Consider the following 22,231-nt stretch of genomic DNA (forward strand, 5'->3'; position numbering starts at 1 on the left):
GATGTAAACCTTGATTCAAATAACTATTTTGGTTTAAAGTGACATCAGTAGATGATACTACTTTTGCTCGATCTGACTGGTTAACAAGCTGAGATCAGCTTGGCAGAGGAACAGGGGATTCAAATTAATAGGTGCAAACAACACGTTTCTTTGCTCTAGTGAGAATATTAAGGGATAAATCTCAACAAGATTGCTTGCAAGCAAGAGCATAGCAAATTCAGGCAGTGCAATACCTCTTGAGAAGGTGATAAGAGGCAACGTATGAGTGGATAGCTAAGGAATTTTTCGCAGGATGGAAATGACTAACACCAGGGCGCATAATGTTTCGGGGATTGGAGGGACGTTTGGGGGGGATGTTAGAGATAAGTTCTTTACACAGAGAGTAGTGAGTGCATGGAATGCCCTGCCTGGGTTGGTGGCAGAGGCAGATACACTATGGGCATTTAAAAAGTTCTTAGGTAGATAGACACATGGACGATAGAAAAATGGAGGGCTACCTAGGAGGGAAGACTTAGATTGATCTTAAAGTAGGTTAAAAGGTCAGCTCAACATTGTGGGCAGAGAGGCCTGTATTGCGCTCTACTGTATGTTCACATATTTTTTATTTCACCTCCAGAATACACGACATCCTGGTCTGATCTGTTGAGTTATTAAAGGACAGATGTATCAGAAGCAAAAATGTGGTATCAGAATTCATGATCACCACTTTGACCCAGATGAGTATTTGCTGGAATGAGATCTTTTGTTGGGTACAATTACAATGTTTAAAATGTATTTGGACAGATACATGGATAGAAAAGGTTTTGAGGGATATTGACCAAATGCAGGCAAATAGGACAAGCTTAGGGAGGTAACCTGATCAGATGAACGTGTTGTGCCAAAGGGCCTGTTTCTATGCTGTATTACTCAATGTAATGGCAATACAAATTGAAACACTCCCATTTACTAGTAGTTTTCAAGTACTAACTGAATTGTATCATTTGCAAGAAGCAAGCAAACCATCAAACCCATCATGATCAGCGGCTTCTTGAAATACTGCAGTCCTCCTCCTCTTCAGAGTTTAGAGTACAAAGTACACTTATTATCAAAGTAGGTATACATTACACATCCTTGAGATTTGTCTCCTTATGGGCAGCCACAAGACGAAGAAACTTAGTAGAACCCATCAAAACAGAAGAAAACCTAACGTGCAGAGAGAAGGAAAAAATCTATTGTGCAAATAATAAAAGTAAGCAAATGGCATTCAGGACTGAAGTTCACGAAAGTGAATCAGCAGCCAGTCATCACTGCAGCCAATTCAGAAGCCTGTTAGCTGCAGGCCACAGCCTCAGTTCAGTGCAGAGACAAGTAAACCTCATGGAGCAGCCAGCTGAACTGGCCCGTCTCTTGCATACAGCCCTGATGTCCTGATCTTTTCAATCTTGTCTGGTGCTTAAATCAGCCAGACCTTGCGTCATTCCTTGCTCTCAGACCTGAGATATGCTCTCAGGCTTGAGCCCTGCTGCTTTGATTCGGCCAATACCAGACCTTTCAAATTTGGCTTGGTGCGTAAGTTAATCAAACCTTTGGGTCCTTCCTCTCTGTCAGACCGTCTCTGCCTCACCTCAGTTCTGCTGCATCAAATTGCCTCCAAGTCCACGCCAGGCAACAACTGTCCTGCAACTTTAAGCCTTCAGTTCCCACCGCGAAATTGACAAGTCATACAGGCAGTTCAAAAGCTCAACTGTACAGAAAAGGAAAAGCTTTCACTTACAGTATATTGGAGCTACTGACCTGCCTCCACTTCTCTTGATGACTTTGCAATTTAGGTGAAAATGTGCATGTGATTTTAGTTTCATAAAGGGATCACTACCTGTTCCACCTGCTTTCAATGAACACCTCCGTCACCTAATTACAATGAGCACTGAGAATAGTGGCTTGGTAGAAGATGACAGGATGCTGCACTTTAAGAAGCCCCAGTCTTGCTTCCCGAAAAAGGATGAAATATTTTCTTCTTCCAATCAATGCCTAATAATTTCTGCCAGAAGGTGTATAAACACAAGAAATGAATATGGCTAGAAATGTGTTTAGCTATCATGCTCACTGTTTAACCTTTTGCAAACATTCTCTTTCTGGCTGTACATGGGAAAGTTAATGCTCATGGAATCATATCCTGGCAGCAGAGGAAAGATGACTAAAATTATGAAAGGGCAAAATTAAATTTTGAGGATAGATAACCTCTATTCCTTTGAAAGAGAAACACAAAGGAAGTTTGGTAAGATTGAAAGCTTCTGTTGAATTTCCAGCACAATGGGAAGACTGATGTATGACCTGCTGCTGAGAGATGAAGAAAACCTGTGACTTCCATCCTGACCAAAAATAATCAATGCATTTTCAGCAGTGCACTCATATTTATTTAGCATGCAATTTTTACATTCCAACTATAGCTTTAATCTATTTGTGATGCTGTAAATTTTCCTTTCAGAACTCTCAGATTATGAACATATTCTAAAATAATTCCAATAAGATACTGCAGTAAACATGTGCCACAGCTAAGATCATCATTACAGTGATACTTCAGGTGCAGAGATCTATTGATAAAGGCTCATTGACTCAGTTTTTCTCTTCACAGATGCTGCCAAAACTGCTAAATGCTACAACATTCTCAGTTTTGGAGGTCCAGCATCTTTTATTACAGAAGTCCCTGATGTGAATACATGGAGTTTTCGAACGTTTATGTTCAAATATATCATGAATTCTATATTATTCAACATCTATTCTGCCAATTTAGCATCAATAATCAATACGTAAATGTTTGAGGCAATGATTTCAACCGAAGTTACAAATTCTGCATGGGTGTTTGACATTAAAAAGGAAAGAATAGATATAAATGTTGGCAGTAACTCATCTAGCAGACTAAAGTCAATGAACGGAGGCTCATGAGAATATAACCTCAACAACTTGTGTGGCAAACTCATTGCCAAGGTAGTACTTTCAATATATTTTCCTTTATTTTTGTTTTGATTTTAATTTCATAAATCAATAATTCCTTACTTGATCTACATACTAAATATTTATTTCATTGGATTATTCACTAATTTGAAATGGAATCTTCTATATTGAATATTATTCAAAGTAAGTGAAAATATACAGACTACATCAGCATGAAATGCCATGCTTAAACCCTGAAGATTACATATATAGTTTTTCTCAAACAGGGTAGCATGAAGCATATTCGGATATTAGGGAGAAAGCTCACAATGGTCCATCAGCAAGCTGTTGATCTGCTCTTATAACTTGAAATAGGAGACAGAAGATAAGGCGCAGAATATGAAAACAAGAAGATTAATCTCTTCTGTTATTAACACTGGTTAGACAGATGACAAAGGAGCAGAATTAGACATTCGGTCCATTAAGTTTGCTCTGCCATTCCATCATGGCTGATTTATTATCCCTCTCAACCCCATGCTCCGGCCTTCTTCCCTTTAACCTTTGACACCTTTACTAATCAAGAATCTACCAATTTTCGCTCTATATATACTCAATGAGTTGGCTTCCAAAGCCATCAATGGCAATGAAATCCACAGATTCACCACCCTCTTGCTAAAGAAATTCCTTTTCGGGTCTACTCTAAAATGACATCCCTTTATTCTGAGGCTGTGCCCTCTGGTCGTCAGCCCCCTCACTATAGGTACCATCATCTCCACATCCACTCTATCTCGGCCTTTCAATATTCAGTAAGTTTTAACGAGATCCTTCCTCATTCTTCTAAATTCCAGCAGGTACATTCCCAGAGCCATCAAATAGTCCTCAGACATTAAGGGTACCACATCCAATTCTGGCCATATATTTTCAGGAAGGATGTGAAAAATCATAGCGTGGATGCCAGGAAAGACTCACTTGAAGAGTTCTGAGGTGGGAGGGGATATACTTGCAAGATTAGGTTGAAGGGACTGGTGTTGTTTTCTGCAAAGCAAAGAAGATTTAGAGAAGATGGAAATAAAATAATTGCAACTGCTTATCAATTGTCACATTTTTAACATGTGGTAATTAACTACTGTATATATATTCACAGGGAGTACACACCCTGTTCACAGGAACTCTACATATGAACACCCTTCCTCAAGGTCCAGATGTAACCCAGGTGCCTGGAGTTGACAGGCTGCAGCAGTGCTAACTGCTACACCGTCATGCTATTTTTTATTGTTGCAAAGAATATTCCATGTAGTTATACAGATACTCACGTCTACATGGATTCCTTTCAGAAGGGTTGATAAGAGGTGTTTAGCTAGTACTGGGACAACAGTGGTTAGTGGTAGCATGTGGGTCAATTCATTCCTAGCTTCTGTGCTTGTTTATTGCACTGTACCTGAGTGCCAAGTGGATTCAGCATTAAAATCTGTAACTAGATGCACTTTACACCTGGTTTATGTCCAAGATGGCTGGTAGGTCGTGCAACTTTCACCACTTTTATAAAGGCGAATGCAAGCAAGTGGTTTAGTGTCTTTTTAAACACGAGAGATTCTGCAGATGCTGCAACACACACACACACACATAATATTGGAGGAATTATTTTGTGTATTTTTAATTAAATTCACTCACTTAAATGCAAATGCTTTATACTTTTTAAATATTTTATACAATTTAAATTAATTTGAACAGTTTTTTAAAAATACTTTATTTTCAAAAAAAAACAATGAAATCAACAAAAACATACAAGCTCAAGACATGTATATAAAAGAAATAAGCAAAAAAAAGACATAACATTAGAGGGATGCTATTGTACGAAGTGCTCAAAAATACTAAACGTTAAATCTCAAATGAGGGCCATGAGAAATCAGCTGGGGGGAAATTGCTCATCTGCCCCCGGCCTCATCCAGGTAGGCAAGAAATGGATCCCAGATAGAGGAAAATTTTTTAATTGAATTGGCTCTCAAGAACCTAAGTTTCTCCATCTGTATGACTGAGATCACGTCAGCTACCCATCTCCGAAAGGAAGGGGGAGAAGGTGATTTCCATTCCCTCAAGATAAGACTTTTGGCAACAATCTTCCCCAGCATCAGAGACTGTTGTATGGCTGCAGGGAAACAAATAATAGATTGCAAGCAGCCAAATATAGTGAGACCAGCTTCCAAGGGGGAAGGATCTTTTATAGGCCTTTGGGTACCAGTAGAATATTTTGGACCAAAATCCAGTCAGTAATGGGCAAAACCAAAAGGTGTGTGACAACATGGCTTCTGTCATTTGAACAGTTTTTACATATGAGAGACAGCTAAAGTTGTTCAAGGACTTTTAAAAGCAGTCAACTGTTGAAAGCCCTTTGTGAAGTCCATGGAACAGCCTCAGGATACATTGGCTGAGGTTTAGTTGCTGCCTGCAGAGTGCTCCATTTTATAGAACAGTACAGCAGACAGGCTTTGAAGATGATTCAGCTCATGGGACCTCAAAGACATAATAGATTTAGACAGCATTTTATCTGCTACAAAAAATGCAAACAGTTAAATGGGCAAACATGATAGTTGTTCTATTTATTTTTATTTAGAGATACAGACCCTTCCAATCTGATTAGCTGCACCATCCAACAACCCACCTATTTAACCCTTGCCTAATCACAGGACTATTTACCATGACCAATTAACCCGCTAACCAGTACGCCTTTGGACTGTGGGAGGAAACTGGAACAGCCAGAGGAAACTTATGTGCTCACGGGAAGGACGTACAAACTTCTGACAGTGACGTTGGAATTAAACTCCGATTTCCAACACACCAAGTGGCAATGGCGTCACGCCAACTGCCATACTACTGTGGCATTTTATACAGGGTCAGATTTCACAAACTGCATTATTGTTTAGGACAGCACAGGCTTAATTAAAATAACAGAGCTTTGTGAGTTTTTATGTTCTTTAGGGCAGAATATCTTTGCTTATTCTTCACATATTTAAATCACTCAAACTCTGGCAAGCTGCTCATTGTTTGAAAAGAAGGAGCCTTTCACAGAGTAAAAGGCATGAAGATGTGTCCCCTGGGGGGGCAGGTGGCTAAAAAGAACTAGGGGGCAGGGTCTCAGAATACTGGAAGGATTTATTTTCTCAACTGGTTGTGAACTTTGGGACACTCAACTCCAGAAAGTTGAGGATGCAAAATCATTAAATATATTCATGATTGAGGAAAATTGATTTTTGAACTTCAGTGGAATCAAGAGTTATGAGGACTGGATATGAAACTGGAGCTGAGATCAAAGATCTTTATCAAATAGTGGAGTGGGCTCCAGAGGCCTAAGGCCTACTGCTGCTCCCATCTCTTGTGTTCTTTGTGAGTTGAATCATCTGACATAAAATTGGGCTAAAGGTGTCAGAAAGTTTCCAAAAGTTATTCCAGTTATGGGCAGATGTCAGAGCATGGGAACATACTTAATGCCAGAGAGGGGAAGAAAATACTTGGATTTACTCCTGTTCACTTCCTAATGATCCTTGTCAGACTGTGCAAGCAGACAAAACTAGTATCTACAACACATTCTCTGGTCAAACAGCTAACTCTCACTGTGGAGGCTCTCACAGGAAGGGCTGGTTGGGAGAAGCAGCAGAATGTTGTCAGTTGCCCAAGAACTGCACCTCAGTCACAGCCATGACCTATTTTCAAATTGTTTATCTGAAGAATTATTTTCCAAATTAAAATATAGTTGAAGGAAAACCACAGTCAGTTTTACTGATTCACACTGTAAATAGATATCTATCAATGGAAGTGGAATTAACAATAACACAGAAAGGAACACAAAATGAAATGAGCCCCGTCTCTCAGGCTGGAAAGCTGCTTTTCACCGCTAAGTTCAGCTGTACAAGTGAGCAGAATCTAAGCATCTGCTCACAAGAAGTGAAATCAAAGAATTCACTGCTTTAAGTTTTGAAATGAAATCTTTTAAACAAATCCATTGATATTGACTTTTCCTTCAAATGACATTATAAAAAAGAATGATTTGCAAACACAATGCTAGGAAAATATTTCTTAACTTGAACTCCTGGAGTAAACAATTAGAATATTGTTAGTAAAAGCAGGGCAGAAATCATGTTCTTATTCCACATCAATGTTCGTATTCCTATCCCACATCAATATGAAGACTATACCATGCCCAGATCCTGAAACGGGTTCCAGCCACACACCTAGTCTTCATATTCTCAATTGTTAGTTCTGACGGTCCGTCACCGGACATCAGCATCGACAGAACTGTTGCCACAGGACACTCAACCTCATAGCTCTCGAGTTCTCACAAGGGAATCCTCTTTCAGGTAGCATCTCATGGTCAAGGTTATTGGAGTCACATCGTACCACAGCTGGCACCAGAAAGACACTTTTGGCTACTCTACGAGGAAAAATCAGTACCAGTTCAATAAGAACAACAAAAACTCACCAATCACAAACATAAGGCTTTGCTGGCTTGGAATTTCTATCTTTACTCAAAGAACTGCAGGTCACAGGTCATAGGCCATAGAATGAAGGGTGAAATATTAAGGGGGAACATGAGGGGGAGCTTTACACACACCTGAGGACAGAGGCCAGCAGAAAACCTTTCACCTAAGGAATGGGTGTTGGATGGAGCAAGCACAGGAAACTCAGCAACTTACAAGATAGGAGTGCAGAAGCAATTCACCAGGATGCTGCCTGAATTGGAGGGCTTTAGTGATGGTGGAAAGATTAGGCAAGTCATACTTTAGTGAAGGAGGCTGAGGGGTGACCTGATAGAAATATGTACAATGATGAGAAGGGAATTGAGTAAATTCTTTTTACACAGAGACCGGTTGATTTCTGGAATGTGCTGCCAGAGGAAGTGATGAAATCAGATCAAATTATTACACCTAAGAGTCATTTGGACAGACACTTTAACAGACAAAACATATAAGGATACAATCTTAATGAGGGGAGATGTGATGAGATGAGAGGAGCAAAAATTTGGCATGGACATGTAAACCTGAAGAGTACGTTTCTGTGTTGTACAACTCCAGGACGATGATATGTGTGGCTTCTTCTCTGTTAAAAAAAACTTTAAGGATTAAGCACCCCACTGAGAGGCAAAAACTGAGATCAGCAAATTTGCGGATGACACCAATATTGGGGTGTAGTGAACAACGAGGAAAGCTATCAAAGTTTGCAGTGGGATCTGGACCAGCTAGAAAAAATGGGCAGAAAAATGGCATATGAAATTTAATGCAGATAAGTGTCAGTACAGGAGTTGGGATGTTATGCTGAAGTTGTAAAAGACCAAATAGGAAGTTGGTGAGACAAAATTTGGAGTATTTTGTGCACTTCTGGTCACCTACCTTCAGGAAAACTATCAATGAGATTGAAAGAGTGCAGAGAAATTTTACAAGGATCTTTTTGAGATTTGAGGAACTGAGTTGAATAAGTTAGGATTTTATTCCCTGGAGCCTAGGAGATTTGATAGAGATATGCACAATTATGAAGGGTATAGATAGGTTAAATGCAAGCAACCTTTTTCCATCGAGGTTGGGTCAGACTAGAACTAGGGGTCATAGGTTAAGGGTGAAAGGTGGAATATTTAAGGGTGAAAGGTGGAATGTTTAAGTGTGAATGAGCTTCCAGTGGAGGCGGTGGATGCAGGTTCAAATGCAAACTTTAACGTAAGTTTGGGAAAGTATATAGATGGGATGGGTATGGAGGCTTATGGTCCGGGTGTGGGTCGATGAAGCTAAACAGAATAGCAGTTTGGCATGGACCAGATGGGCCGAAGGGCCTGCTTCTGCACTGTAATACTCTCTATGACTGAGGTGAACTCATCAGGGATGGGCAAGCACTCATGATGCCCTGTTTGGAACATTTTGAAGACATTCCCTACATAACTCTTTCCTTGACATGACTGTCTTGGACTCTGTCCCACAGCAACTCTGGAAAACGTAGACTACATCCCATATCTTGGAGGTCCACCTCGGCAAAAGCAGATATTAATGAAATTTAAACCGCTAACCACCACCTCCCACCACCAACAATGCACCAGCACAGCCTTAACTGACTGGGAAAAAGGATATTTGGCAATCAATACCTCAGACTAAGAACAAAAATCCTCCTCTACTGACTAACCATCATCTATCTTCCTGCAATCTGGACTATTTACGGGCATCTCACGGCACTGGAAACGTGCCACCAACACTGTGTCTGCAAAATCCTCCAAATTCACTGGAAGGGACCCTGACCCAATGTCAGCTTCCTTTCCCAGGCTAATGTCCTTGGTACTGAGTTCCTACCTACTCCCACTCAGTTACAATGTCATGTCATTCACAAACCAACACTTATGTAACAGACCCTCCATTCGCAGCTCTGTTACGTGAGGAAACTAGCAGGCAGATGGAGAAAGAGATTCAAAATATGCTAAAGATAAAAGTAAAGTTTGCTTATTTGTCAGATGCACATCGAAAAGTACAGTAATATGCTTTGTTTGTGTCAATGACCAACACAGTCCGAGATGTGCCTGCAAATGTTGCCAAGTGATGCAAAATTACAATAAATTAGAATTGAGCTGGAGATAAACTGAAATGCCAATTTGATAGACATGTAAGATAACTTAATTTTGGGTACTTAAAGAAAACAAAGATCAAAGTAAGTTTATTATCGAGTACATTTATGTCACCATATGCAACCCTGACATTCATTTTCTTGCAAGTATTGACAGTAAGTACAAAGGAACACAATAGAGTCAACAGAAAACTGCACACAAGATGGACAATCAATGTGCAAAATACAACAAGCTTTGCAAATACATAAAGAAAATAAAGAAAGTAATAATAATAACTAAATAAGCAATAAATATCGAGAACATGAGATGAAGAATCCTTGAAAGTAAGTCCACTTTCAAGTGAGTAGGTTGTGGGAACAGTTCAATTCTGGGGTGACTGGAGTTATTCCCTCTGGATCCAGAGCCTGATGGTTGAGGGGTAATAACCTCTAGACATCTTCAGCATCTCTCTGGAACAGTCCATTGTCCCTTCAGGGTTCGGTACCCAAGAGGGTGACAGTAAGTTGCCCCAACGACTATCATCCAGTGGCACTGAGCTCAACAATAATGAAGAGTTTTGAGTGGCTGGTTATGGATCACATCAAATCTCATCTTCCTGCTACGTTGGACGCTTTTTTGTTTGCTGATCACTCATAATGGTCCACTGATGATGCCACAGCCCCTATACTCCACTCCGTCCTGTCCCACCTGGAAAATGGTGCCTCATATGCCAGGATGCTTTTTTATCAACTTCAGCTCAGTGTTCATTATGATCATCCCTCAGAAATGGTTGGTAAACTGTCCTTGTCGGGTCTCAACAGCTCTTGCTGTAACTGGATCCTGGACTTCTTGGCTGATGACCCAACAGTGTTTAGCCTCATCAATGACAATGATGAGATGGTGTGCAGAGAGGAGGCACAGCAGCTGGTAGAACGGTGCAAGCACAACAACTTGTGTCTCAATGTGGACAAGACCAAGGAGATAATTGTAGTCCAGGCTGACCACTGCTCACTGAACATCGTGGAGAGGGTTTAGGAGTACCAAGTTTCCGGGCGTGCACATAACTGACAAGCTCATCTGGTCTCTGAATACCACCTCTTTGGTCAAGAAATCGCAGTAGCATCTCCATTTGCAGAGGAGAGGCTCTTCTCTTCCTTTCTAACCAATTCTTACAGAAATGACATTGAGAATGTCCTGACCAGCTGCATCACTGTCTGGTACAGGAAATGCAAGGCCTCTGACCTCAAGTCCCTTCAAAGGATAGTGAGGACTGCTGAGAGAATCATCAGGGTCTCTCTTCCATCCATCAGAGATATTTATCAGGAGCACTGTGTATGCAGGGGCCTTAGCATTGTCAATGGTTCCTCCCATCCGTCCAACATATCTTTGACTCCTACCAACAGGCAGGAGGTACCGTAGCACTAGGACAAGGACTGTTATGGGAAACAACTTCTTCCCCCCAGGCCGTAAGACTACTGAGCTCCCTGCCACCGCCCAGGTCTCATCACGCATGAAGCGCCTGTAGCATTAAACTGTTAATTTTGTAACTTATGTCACAAATACACCTTATTATTTGTTAATTTACTAGAGAATACTACTTCATGTATTAAGTACGTGAGTTAAATGTACTGATGTTGCAAAATACTGGTACCGTTCAGCTCATCTGGCAACAAAGTGAACTAATATAACATGACTTCGGTCTCTGCAGATGAAGCTAGACTCCCATTTACCACCTGTACCACTGATTTAGGTTGAAACATCCTGCTCCTGATAACTTTGCAGGGTTTTGTTTAAGGCATTTCCACAACATTTACCAATCAGAATCAGAATCAAGTTGAATATCACTGGTATATGTCATAAAATTTGTTGTTTTGTGGCAGCAGTACATTGCAATACATAATAATAAAAACTATCAATTACAATAAGAATTAAATATAAAAAATTAGGTTAAATCAGTAGTGCAAAAAGAGAAGGAAAATATTGAGGTAGTGTAAATGGATTCATTGTCTGTTCAAAAATCTGATGGTGGAGAGGAAAAAGGTATTTCTGAAATATTGAGTGTGTGTTTTCAGGCTTCCGGTCCTCTCCTCCTTGATCGTGGCAACGAGAATAATGCATGTCCTGGGTGATAGAGAAACTTAATGATGGATGCCATCTTTTTGAGGCATCAACTTTTGAAGGTGTCCTCAGTGCTGGGGAGGCTGGTGCCCATAATGGAACTAGCTGAGTTTAGAACTTCCTGCAGCTTTTCTGATCCTGTGCAGTGGCCCCTTCCATACCAGAAGGTGATGCAATCAGTTAGAATGCTCTCCTTGGTACATCACTATAAATTTGCGAGTGTCTTTGGTGACATACCAAGTTTCCTCAAACTCAATATTATGAGACTGACGTGATGACTGCCTGCAGTTGAGCGGTCTGTCTATATGCACTCCAAAGCTTATACATAAATAATGTACAAACTATTAGTTGTTAACATAATTGATGGCTGGGTGGTAGGGTGGAGACACGTCTCTACCAAAGGAGGTGCAAGACCCTCCTTCCCTCCGCTAGCCTGCAGGTCGCCCTTGGGAAAGGTGTAGCACCTGCTTTGTCCCCTGATCAGGGTCACATGAAGCCAAGGGAGCAGGTGGTGGATGGTCTCAAGTTCGGTTTATGTGACCACAGACCCCAGGAGACAATTTCTGAAGAGTATTGATAATGTTTGGGGTCACATATCTTGTAAAGACACTGCCCAGAAGAAGGCAGTGGCAAACCACTTCTTTAGAAACATGTGCCAAGAACAATCATGGTCATGGATAAGAAGACTATGATCGCCCATGTCATTACACAAGGCGAATAATGATGATGAGGAGGATAATTGATGATAGTCATAGTCATAGTCATACTTTATTGATCCCGGGGGAAATTGGTTAAATTGGTTTTGATACAATGATACAAAGAATGAAAGTTTTCAGGAGACAAAGAAAATTGGAAAAACTGATAAAAAGAAAAATGTGAAATAGTATCGCCATCTATTGCAATATGCTGATTACTTTACCTGATAGGATTCATTCGGTGCTGGATTTGCTTTTGAAACTTTTTTGAGAAATTATGATGCAGAAGTTTTATGCCTTGCCTTTAACACTCAGCATACATCCAAGGCTGTTTAGTATGTTCACTTATAGGTTTGCAATCATAGATCCACCTACCATTTGCCTTCCACTTTATTTTTAAAAATTAATAAAACATCATGTGATGTTTTCTAGATGTGACTGGCAAGTCACATTTCAGAGGTGCCAAGTTCACACCATGCATTGGGCTGTTGGCTGAAAATAACACTCATGAATATGATTATCTTGTTGACTAGTTCTGCAGGGAACATAAATATAATTACATTACTATTGCTCTTATGCAATCCATTTTTGGCATACAAAGACTCATTTCCTTTGGTATTAAATGTCTTCATTTAAAAGGGTTTTCCGTAATCTATCAACTCTCCATTACATCAGGTTAGGGCTCGTCCTTGTTATTTTAACATGGAACTGCTAAGTGAGTTCTTGATTGTTATGCAGGATAAATTCGACCTCAGATGCAGAAAGGATGGTGAAATCCTAAAAAAAAATAGAAATCACTCTGATCTGAAGAATTTTATTGTCCGTCATGCTTAAAGTTGCTGTCTGTAGATGCAAAGTGGAGGTCTGTCTTTGGGTTGGAGGTGGGAAAGGGACTTTACTGCTGTTTTGTTTTGTTGTTATTGTATTTTGGCTGCATGTTGTTCTGCTAAACATTACGGGCACGCTATGTTGGTGCAGGAATGTGTGGTGACACTTGTAGACTACCCCCAGCAGTTGCTGGTTGTTAATGCAAATGACTCATTTCACTGTATGGTTCGATGAACATAAATAAATATTGTGATGTGATAACTGTGATGAATAAATCCTTCATGATTTACGTGCTAAACTCAATCTGATGTGTAATCTCACTAAACCATTGTAAAACCACAAAGTAAATATTAATTACTGGATAGTGAAAGATTTGTAATGTCCTATTCATCCTTGGCACATGGGCACCCAAACAATATCAAAGCCCAACAGTGTTTTGATAATTATACATGTGAAGGTTTTACATTCCAAAGTAGCACTCTTGTTGTAGAATTCTGTCAGTATTTTGCTTTGTCTTTTAGGTTGGCTCGGTGCCTGACACTGCAATGCAGAACTCAGCTAAATTGCACAATCTTGGCCACGAGTGTTTAACAAGGCACCAAGCAGAGCACTGTGGATGTCTAATTATCTTCAATTTTTCAACCTTTAGTAATGATTGTTGATTTACAATTTGACCACAGGGACTGAATCTGATCTTGTATATTCACTATCCAATGTCCAAGTGCCAATGGTTAATAACCTGGAATGAAAATAAAACTCCTGGTTTAACTTGTACAGTCGAACTTTCAAAACCAGAGCTAATGCTTTATCGGCTAGCGTCTTGATTTAAATCTGTTATCTTAGCTCAAATGAAGTAAAGCAACTGGAGATTACTGGTCCATACAAGTTAGCTGCTGAAGTACCAGAGCAGATCAAAACACAAACTTACTTTTAGCAGACAAACAGCTGATGCAGTGTCCTGGTGAAGCACCCTGACCCAAAATGTTGTCAAAATTTCTCTCCTTAGAGACTGCCTGACGTGCTGAGTTCTTCCAACTCTTAGTATGTCACTCCATCTTTCCAGTATCTGTGGCCTCTCTTGTGACTCCATTTCACAATCCAAGATTCAAGTACATTTATTATCAAAAAATGTATAAATTATACAACCTTGAGATTTGCTGGCTCACAAGTAGCCACAAAGTAAGGAACCCGAAAGAAACCAATTAAAGAAAAAAAAGAATAAAAATAAAAATTAAAGACCATCACTCGATGTGCAAGAGAAAGAAAAAAAATACAAATCATGCAAACAATTGAAGCGATAAACAGCATTCTGAAGCAATACTGAGACCGCAGATCCGAACCCCAGAGAAGACCCAAAGCCTCGCTTATCAGTTCACCATATTAGTGGGCATGGAGCACAGCACGGGGCAGTCTTCATAGCCTCAGCGCCATGGAAATGACCATTGTGGAGAATGAGCAAAATCAGCTCTTGCCCCAACCGATACCCTGTCTTTTCAGTTTATTTGGGCTGGTGTTTAAATTGACCAGAATGGTGAAAGGCTCCGGTGCCCTGGAGACAGGAGTGGAGATCGCGGAGAGTGAGCAAAATTGGCTCTTGCCTCTGATCTGGGCCAGTATTTAAATATTGTACAGCGAATAAAATTGAAGCACCTTCAATTATTCCAAAAGACTGAGGTTTGGTAAAATACTGAAAGGCTTTTATTTGCTGTACAATACAACCTCCACAGTGAGTGTCTGCCCCCGGACTGAGGGGGAGGGGCAAGGCGAACACATTTATACAGGACTCTGTGGAAGGAGCCACAGGGGCAGTCAGCAGAGGGGTGTGTCCAGACAGGTAACCGAGTTACAACATATATACATGGTTTACCACACTGTCTAAACAGCGAGTCACACCTCACACTAGGACCCCGCAGCGAAAGGTTCCGGGCCTAGGCCATGCCACCCAACAACTTGCTCCGGGTCCAGATTTCGTCATCCAGCCTGAAGATGCTTTTAACAGGCAAGTTCTGAGTTCTTCAAACTAGTATGACCATTTAGATGAGAGAAATTTGAAGAGGCGTATTGTTTCTTTTATGCAAATATTTTGGACAATGCTTTTGCTGTTAGAGGTGGTGATATTTTACATGCATAATAGGGAAAGGATTCCCAGTAATCTTACTGGATAATATCACGATTTAACTTACTGGTTGGATGCTACAATTCATTTGTGCCTAAGGACACTGCAAATAAAACAGCAATTCAGCCATAATCTGAACAGTCCTTGTAAATCTTTCTGGAGATTTAGTACTGATGTTTCCAAACAGTTTGTTAATTGTAAGTTTACCACTTACATGAACAAAATCCATTGCAAACTGACATTGTTATTAGGATGCTTTTATGTGCACACAAATAGAATTGTTTTATTGCTCCAGGTTGCAAAGATCACTTTAATTTTAGATGTGTTTTGACAAGGATTAATTGATGTACTCACCGGAGTCTGTCTTCTTGGTGTATTTTTTGCTCTGTCCGCGGATTATCAGTACAAACACCAGCAGAAGGATAAAGATGAGTCCAACTAGGGCAATTACTACCAGGAACCACCACTCCTCGTAAAATGGGGTTGCATTCTGGGCTGAAAAAAATTTTCAAACGGTCCAAGATCTTAGTAAGTAATATACAACAAACAGAAGCATAGAGGGAGGCAGGGAGCAAGGTAAAGTAATTTGACTTTGTGAATTTGCAGAGATAAAATGCCACCTCTCATTTTCGGGCAGTTTTGGTAACTGCTGTGCCATTATAATCTGGCTCCCGCTTCACCATCTCTTAGGTTTCAGGATTAGATTCAGATTTATTGTCGCCGACAATGAATACGACGGGAATTTTTTTTTGCTTTGTGGCAACAGCACATTGCAAAGATTAAAAAATCTTGAAATTACAAATGTAATTATATAATGCAAAAAAAAGGAATGACGAGGTAGTGTTCATGGACAGTTCGGAAATCTGATAGGGGAGGGGAAGAATATGTTCCTGATTGAACATAAAGGACAAGTTCAGGTAGATTTATTGAAATAAAAATATGCTTGGCTGTCTATCCGATCGCCCATTGTATGTGTTTTTGAAATTCAAATTACTTTGTTTGCTAATTTGTTTTAAACACGGAATAAATTAGAGGGTGTGGAGCAAAACACACACAAAATGTTGGAGGAAATCAGTGGGTCAGGCGGCATCTATGGAAAAGAGTAAACAGTCGACGTTTGAGGCCGAGACCCTTCGGCAGAACTGGAAATAAAAGGAAAAGTCAGAGTGAGAAGGTGGGGAGAGGGTGGAAGAAGTGCAAGGTAGTAGGTGATAGGTGAAACTGGGAGAGGGGGAGGGGGTAAAGTAAGGATCTGGGAAGTTTATTGGTAAAAGAGGTAAAGGGCTGGAGAAGGGAGAATCTGACAGGAAAGGACAGAAGACCCTGGAAGAAAGGAAAGAAGGAGGTGCACCAGAGGGTGGTGATGGGCAGGTTAGGAGATAAGGTGAGAGAGAGAAACAGGAATGGGGAATGCAGGAGATGGGGGGGGGGTGCATAATTACCAGAAGTTTGAGAAATGGATGTTCATGCCGTCAGGTTGGAGGCTACCCAGATGGAAAAAAAGGTGTTGTTCCTCCAACCTGAGCGTTGTGTCATCGTGGCAGTACAGGAGGCCATAGACTGACATGTCAGAATGGGATAGGAAGCAGAATTGAAATGGGTGGCTAGCGGGAGATCCCGCTTTTTCTGGCGGATGGAAGGTAAGTGCTTGGCTAAGTCGTCTCCCAATCTATGTTGTGTCTCACTGATATACAGAAGGCCATGCCCGGAGCACCAGATACAGTAGATGACCACCCCAACAGACTCACATATGAAGTGTCGCCTCATCTGTGAGGACAGTTTGAGGCCCTGAATGGCTGTGAGAGAGGACGTGCAGGGGCAGATGTGGCACTTGTTCCACTTGCAAGGATACGTACCAGGAGGGAGATCAGTGGGGATCAGGGTGTGCTCTGTTTATACGAGTAATGTGTAAAGACACACGGATGTTACAATTGTCCCCTGATGTAACATATTATCACGCTTTACATGCTGCAGATCAGCGTGTTGATCACAGATTTTAAACCTGTTGTCCAATTCGAGAACTGAATATTTGCTATTCCTAATGCAATAACAGGAAAACCCACAGAAATAGACCAACAATCTGCTGATCAGTTCTGAAAAAGTGCCCAGGACCTGTTAATTTAACTTCCTCTTTCCATAGATGCTGCCCAACATGAAGAGTTTATCCAGCATTTGAGTGTTTTTTTCATATTTCAGGCATTATTTTTAACTTTCAACAGATGTACCACAGAGAGTATTGTAACTGGTTGCATCACCAACTGGTATGGAGGGGCATCTGCACAGGATCAGAAAAAGCTGAAGAAAGTTGTAAACTCAGCCCGCTCCATCATGGGTACTAGCCTCCCCAGCATCAAGGACACCTTCAAAAGGATCCCCATCATCCAGGACATACCCTCTTTGATGGCTCTGGGCTTGTACCCACTGGAATTCAGAAGAATGATGGGGGGGGGTGGGATTTCATTGAAACCTATCAAACGGTGAAAGGCCTCATTAGAATAGACTTGGAGAGGATATTTTCTATGGTGGGGGAGTCTAAGACCAGAGGGCACAGCTTCAGAACAGAGGGACATCCACTTGGAATGGAGGTGAGGAGGAATTTCTTTAGCCAGAAAGTGGAGAATGTGTGGAATTCATTGCCACAGGCAGCAGCAGAGGACAATCACTAGATATATTTAAGGCAGAGGTTGATAAATTTCTGATTGGTCAGGGCATGAAGGGATACGGGGAGATGGCAGGAAATTGGGTCTGAGAGGGAAATGGATTAGCCAAGACTCAATCGGCCAAACGGCTTAATTCCACTCTTGTATCTTATGTTCTTCTCATTGCTACCATTAAGGAGGAGCTACAGGAGCCTGAAGACACACACTCAATGTTTTAAGAACAGTTTCTAACCCTCTGCCATCAGATTTCTGAATGGCCAATGAACCCATGAACACTATTTCACTATTTCTATTCCTCTCTTTTTACACTATTTAATTTCATCTTTTTATATTTACTTCTTATTCTAATTTATTGTTTTTATTATTGCAATGTGCTGCTGTTGCAAAACAACACGTTTCATGACATTTGCCAGTAATCCTGATAATTATGCTCTTCCTTGTACAATTTTGAATGATTGATGTTTATGTATTTTGTGTCTCTGATGCTATTTGCTTTTGATGATGTACAAGTAAGTTCGTTATTGCATCAATGCATACATGTACTTATTTAAATGACAAGAAACTCAACTTTGACAGTGATAGCTTAAAGATACAATCAGTAGGGCATGTTAGTAGAAGTAACTGATACTTAATGTTATTGACAGATTTCCAAAAACGTTTCACTCTTTACACATCTGTGTATTTGATCAGGGTGTAAAACTCTGAAGCGGTTAAGGCATTCATTGATTCCTTTCTAGCCGGGTGAGCAGAGGCCAGCTGTTGCACATAAGCAAGGCCTCTTGCCTCCTGCTGCCATGCAGACCAAATGCTCTTGCTCAGCCTGCCCCAAGGGAGCAAAGTCGGGAGTAGAGCAGCCGAGCATAAGTTAAAGATGGGAAGATAATAATGATTTAAATATGATAAAGCTAGCCATAAGACAAGCACAGAAGACAAGTCAGAGACACTTACAACACAGACAGAGTCTTTCAGTCCCTAAATATCTGTGCTGGCTCTTTGTCAAAACAATTGCACAGTTTTGAAATGCCATTATTCAAACTTGACAACCACTTGAGTAATCTGAATAATACCGTTACTATTTCCCTGTGCACCATCCCCCATACCCCTATCCCCACATCTGACAGATTGATGTTAGGAGGTTAAATTAAGTCCTTGGCTTTATCTAGTCACTGTTACAGGGGTTGTAATGTAGCAGCTGCCTACTCATGATAGCAGATGATAAGTTGCTTTGGTCATAGACGATCATTGTTGTAAAACTGAAGCAGAAGTTCAGGGTGTTTTCTAACTTACTTGTTCAAAGGGGAGAAACAAGAAGCACTATGGTTTATGGCCTGGGTGCAGCAGGTCATGCTCATGTACGTGGCTGCTCAGTGGCAGGTGAGGATAGAAAGGTAGGGGTCTTTACCATGCTAAACGACCGGGTAAGTAGTTGGAGATGGGGAGAATTATGATGGGTACTGTAATTAACTAAACAGTTGAACAACTGAGCCCTTGGAGATCTGCACCAGCTGTTGACAGAAATCAATAGTTGCTGAGGTAATTGAAAGGCAGTGGAGAAATCAGAGGATGGGAAGACGGGACTGCAGATCAGAAGGAGGTTGATGGGTGGGATGGGGGAAGGTGGGCACGAAGGATAAAAGGTGAGCATGCCCAGTGATGTTCACTCCTTTTGTGGGAAGAGTCTCATCATATTCCTACAGTGATGCAAGGTGATCTGTAAATGATAAATAAGAAACTGCAGATGCTGAAAATCTGAAATAAAATGCTGGAAACACTCAACAGGTCAAGCACCATCTGTAGAAAGAGAGGCAGAGGTTCTGGTTGAAGAACTGACAGAAAGATGTTCCTCAACCTGACATGTTAACTTTGTTTCTCTTTCCACAGGTGCTGACTGACCTGTTGAGTGTTTCCACATTTTTTGTTGTACTTTAACCTGTAAGTGGCCATTATTACAGTCGACACCGCGTTAAATCCTCTTTCGGTCATGTGGTATTGAATCAAACAACACTGCATGATATAACTTCTCAGTAAAGAATCTTGACAGGAAGGGTGGTGTTCATAAGGTGACTTTGACAAAGGTAGATGCACTATTACACCCTCAGGCTATGCTGCTTTATATAAATATGGGCAGAAATGTTCTGACAATGGGTCTGCCCACGCAAGGTAACAGCCAAAAAGTCCAAATGAGGAACTCAAAATAGAATCCTCTTTGCAAAGAGTGGTAACACTGCATAACTTGTTACCACAGGGGGTGGTTGACGAGACTAGTAGAAAAGTATTTAAGGGGAGGCTGAACAAATATTTGAGTGGGAAGGGAATAGAGGGTGATACCACTCAGACAAGCAAAGATGGGAGGTGCTTGAGTGGAGCCCAACAATTGGCATAGATTTGTTGCTTCATGGCCTGTGTCTGTATTGTACAACCTATATAACTGCTGAATAAACAGATTCTCCACTGACAGGATGATTAACATTTGAGGTTCAGAGAGGTTCTAAACAAAAAATATTAAGGCATTTCAGAGATAAGTTCTATACCTGAAACAGACGGAGAAGGGGAACTTGGTGTTCCATATCCATAGTCATTTACTGCTATTACTCGGAAATCATAGCTCACACCTTGTTTCAGGATGTCCATGCTGAAGGTGTATGATGTCACTTCTTTAGGAACATCCTTAATTAGAATATCCCATAGACCTTCATCTGGAAAACATAAAAATAACACTGTTATTTAACTGGGTTCATGACAATGCATTGGAGAGAAAATCACTTTTGTAATTTAAACAATGTACAGGTAAACCATTCTCTGTTTAGATTTTGTAGCTACAGGAACCTTTTTAATTTCAACCATTAGTTGCAAAAGAAATATATTTTAATGTATTCCATTTTTTCATGGCATGAACACATTTTTATGGTTGAAGCTGCAGATTATGGGACCTCTCATGGTGTCAGAGCACATTCTACAAAGTCAGGAAAGTTCACCAATGCCTCTACTTTTTGAGGAAGCTGAAGACAGCTGGACTGTCCACATCTATACTCACGTCATTTTACAGGTGTGCAGCAGACAGCATCCGAACAAGTTGCATCACTGCACAGTACAGAAATGGTACTGCAACGGACAGGAAGGCTCTACAACTGTCATGATGTGCACAGGCAATATCAGAACCCAAGAGCAGAGGAAAGACAAACTCTGATGTGGAAACAGCATCGAGAATTTATTCATAATAATTCCAAAAGAAGGCAGAGCGACACCACGAGAAGTAACATTCTCAAAACTTGGATTAGCGCTAATTGGGCATCTGTTTAAATAATGCAAGTAATGTGGAATCCCGGAGCCTATCAAAATAAACATCAAGCTCAAGCAGAAAGCACAAGGAGACTGCAATACAAGGAGTGAGCTGCTTGAGAAAAACACAAGGAACTCTAAACAATTAATGACTCTCATTAAAGAACAATTAACTTATCCAAGCACTCTAAAAACTTCAGAGCCCAAACCACTCTGGTGTCCCCCACAGGTTTGAAGAGATCACTACCAGTTCTGTTTTTGCTCTCTTTATTTCCCTGTATGCCTACGATTTATTCTGTCTCACCCACAACCAATAACTCTCTATGCTGAGGGCTCACAGCACCTGGAGGAAAATTCACAAAGAGGTACAAGGCCGCAGCACTTGCTACTGAACCAGTGCTATAATAGTACTCGATAAAAGTCTGCACTCTGAGGAAGCCTGCAAGGTGGCAAATGCAATCGTTCACACTGTCTGCTCCTCCCATCTTAAGAAAAATGGAGATGACTTGTGGAGTATGGAACTTGGGTGAACCCCTTAAAGCAATAGAGAGGCTGCACAGATCAGCAATAGCAGTAGACACTGACAGGGAGCCTGAGTGTTACTGTGCCTTAATTCCCATGGGCAAGGAGGTTCAGGCACAAGTGAGCTATGTTTGAGGGTACAGGAAATCATAGGCCCCAGGAAGCAAGATCTGTAAGTATGAGGGGTGATTGATAAGTTCGTGGCCTATGGTAGAAGGAGTCAATTTTAGAAAACCTAGCACATTTACTTTTCAACATAGTCCCCTTCTACGTTTACACACTTAGTCCAGCGGTCGTGGAACATACGGATCTTGGACCTCCAGAAATTGTCCACAGCAGGCATGATTGATAAGTTCGTGGCCTAAGGTAGAAGGAGATGAGTTATACAACTCTCTTTACATGCACACGCAGTTCAACTCCTTGAGTGATTATGCAGAAAGTTTGAAGTTAATAACTCATCAGAGGGGATTAGTTCATGGCCTAAGGTAGAAGGAGATGAGTTATTAACTTCAAACTTTCTGCATAATAACTC

General features: G+C 40.9%; 2 protein-coding genes across 5 annotated transcripts in view; both read right to left on the minus strand.

The window, feature by feature from the left end:
• rpl38 (ribosomal protein L38) overlaps positions 1–22,231 on the minus strand; it is a 259,773-nt gene that overhangs the window by 161,798 nt on the left and 75,744 nt on the right. The gene's annotated exons all lie outside the window — the stretch shown is intronic.
• LOC140187285 (protein sidekick-2-like) overlaps positions 1–22,231 on the minus strand; it is a 971,472-nt gene that overhangs the window by 82,513 nt on the left and 866,728 nt on the right. For all 4 annotated transcript variants that reach the window (XM_072242443.1, XM_072242442.1, XM_072242441.1 and 1 more), the window contains 2 exons: positions 20,430–20,594; positions 15,593–15,733 (listed from right to left, as the gene is read on the minus strand). In XM_072242443.1, the coding sequence (XP_072098544.1) occupies positions 15,593–15,733; positions 20,430–20,594 (306 nt within the window). The remainder of the gene's footprint in view (positions 1–15,592; positions 15,734–20,429; positions 20,595–22,231) is intronic.

This window comes from Mobula birostris, chromosome 24, assembly GCF_030028105.1.
Source record: "Mobula birostris isolate sMobBir1 chromosome 24, sMobBir1.hap1, whole genome shotgun sequence".
Lineage (NCBI taxonomy): Eukaryota > Metazoa > Chordata > Chondrichthyes > Myliobatiformes > Myliobatidae > Mobula > Mobula birostris.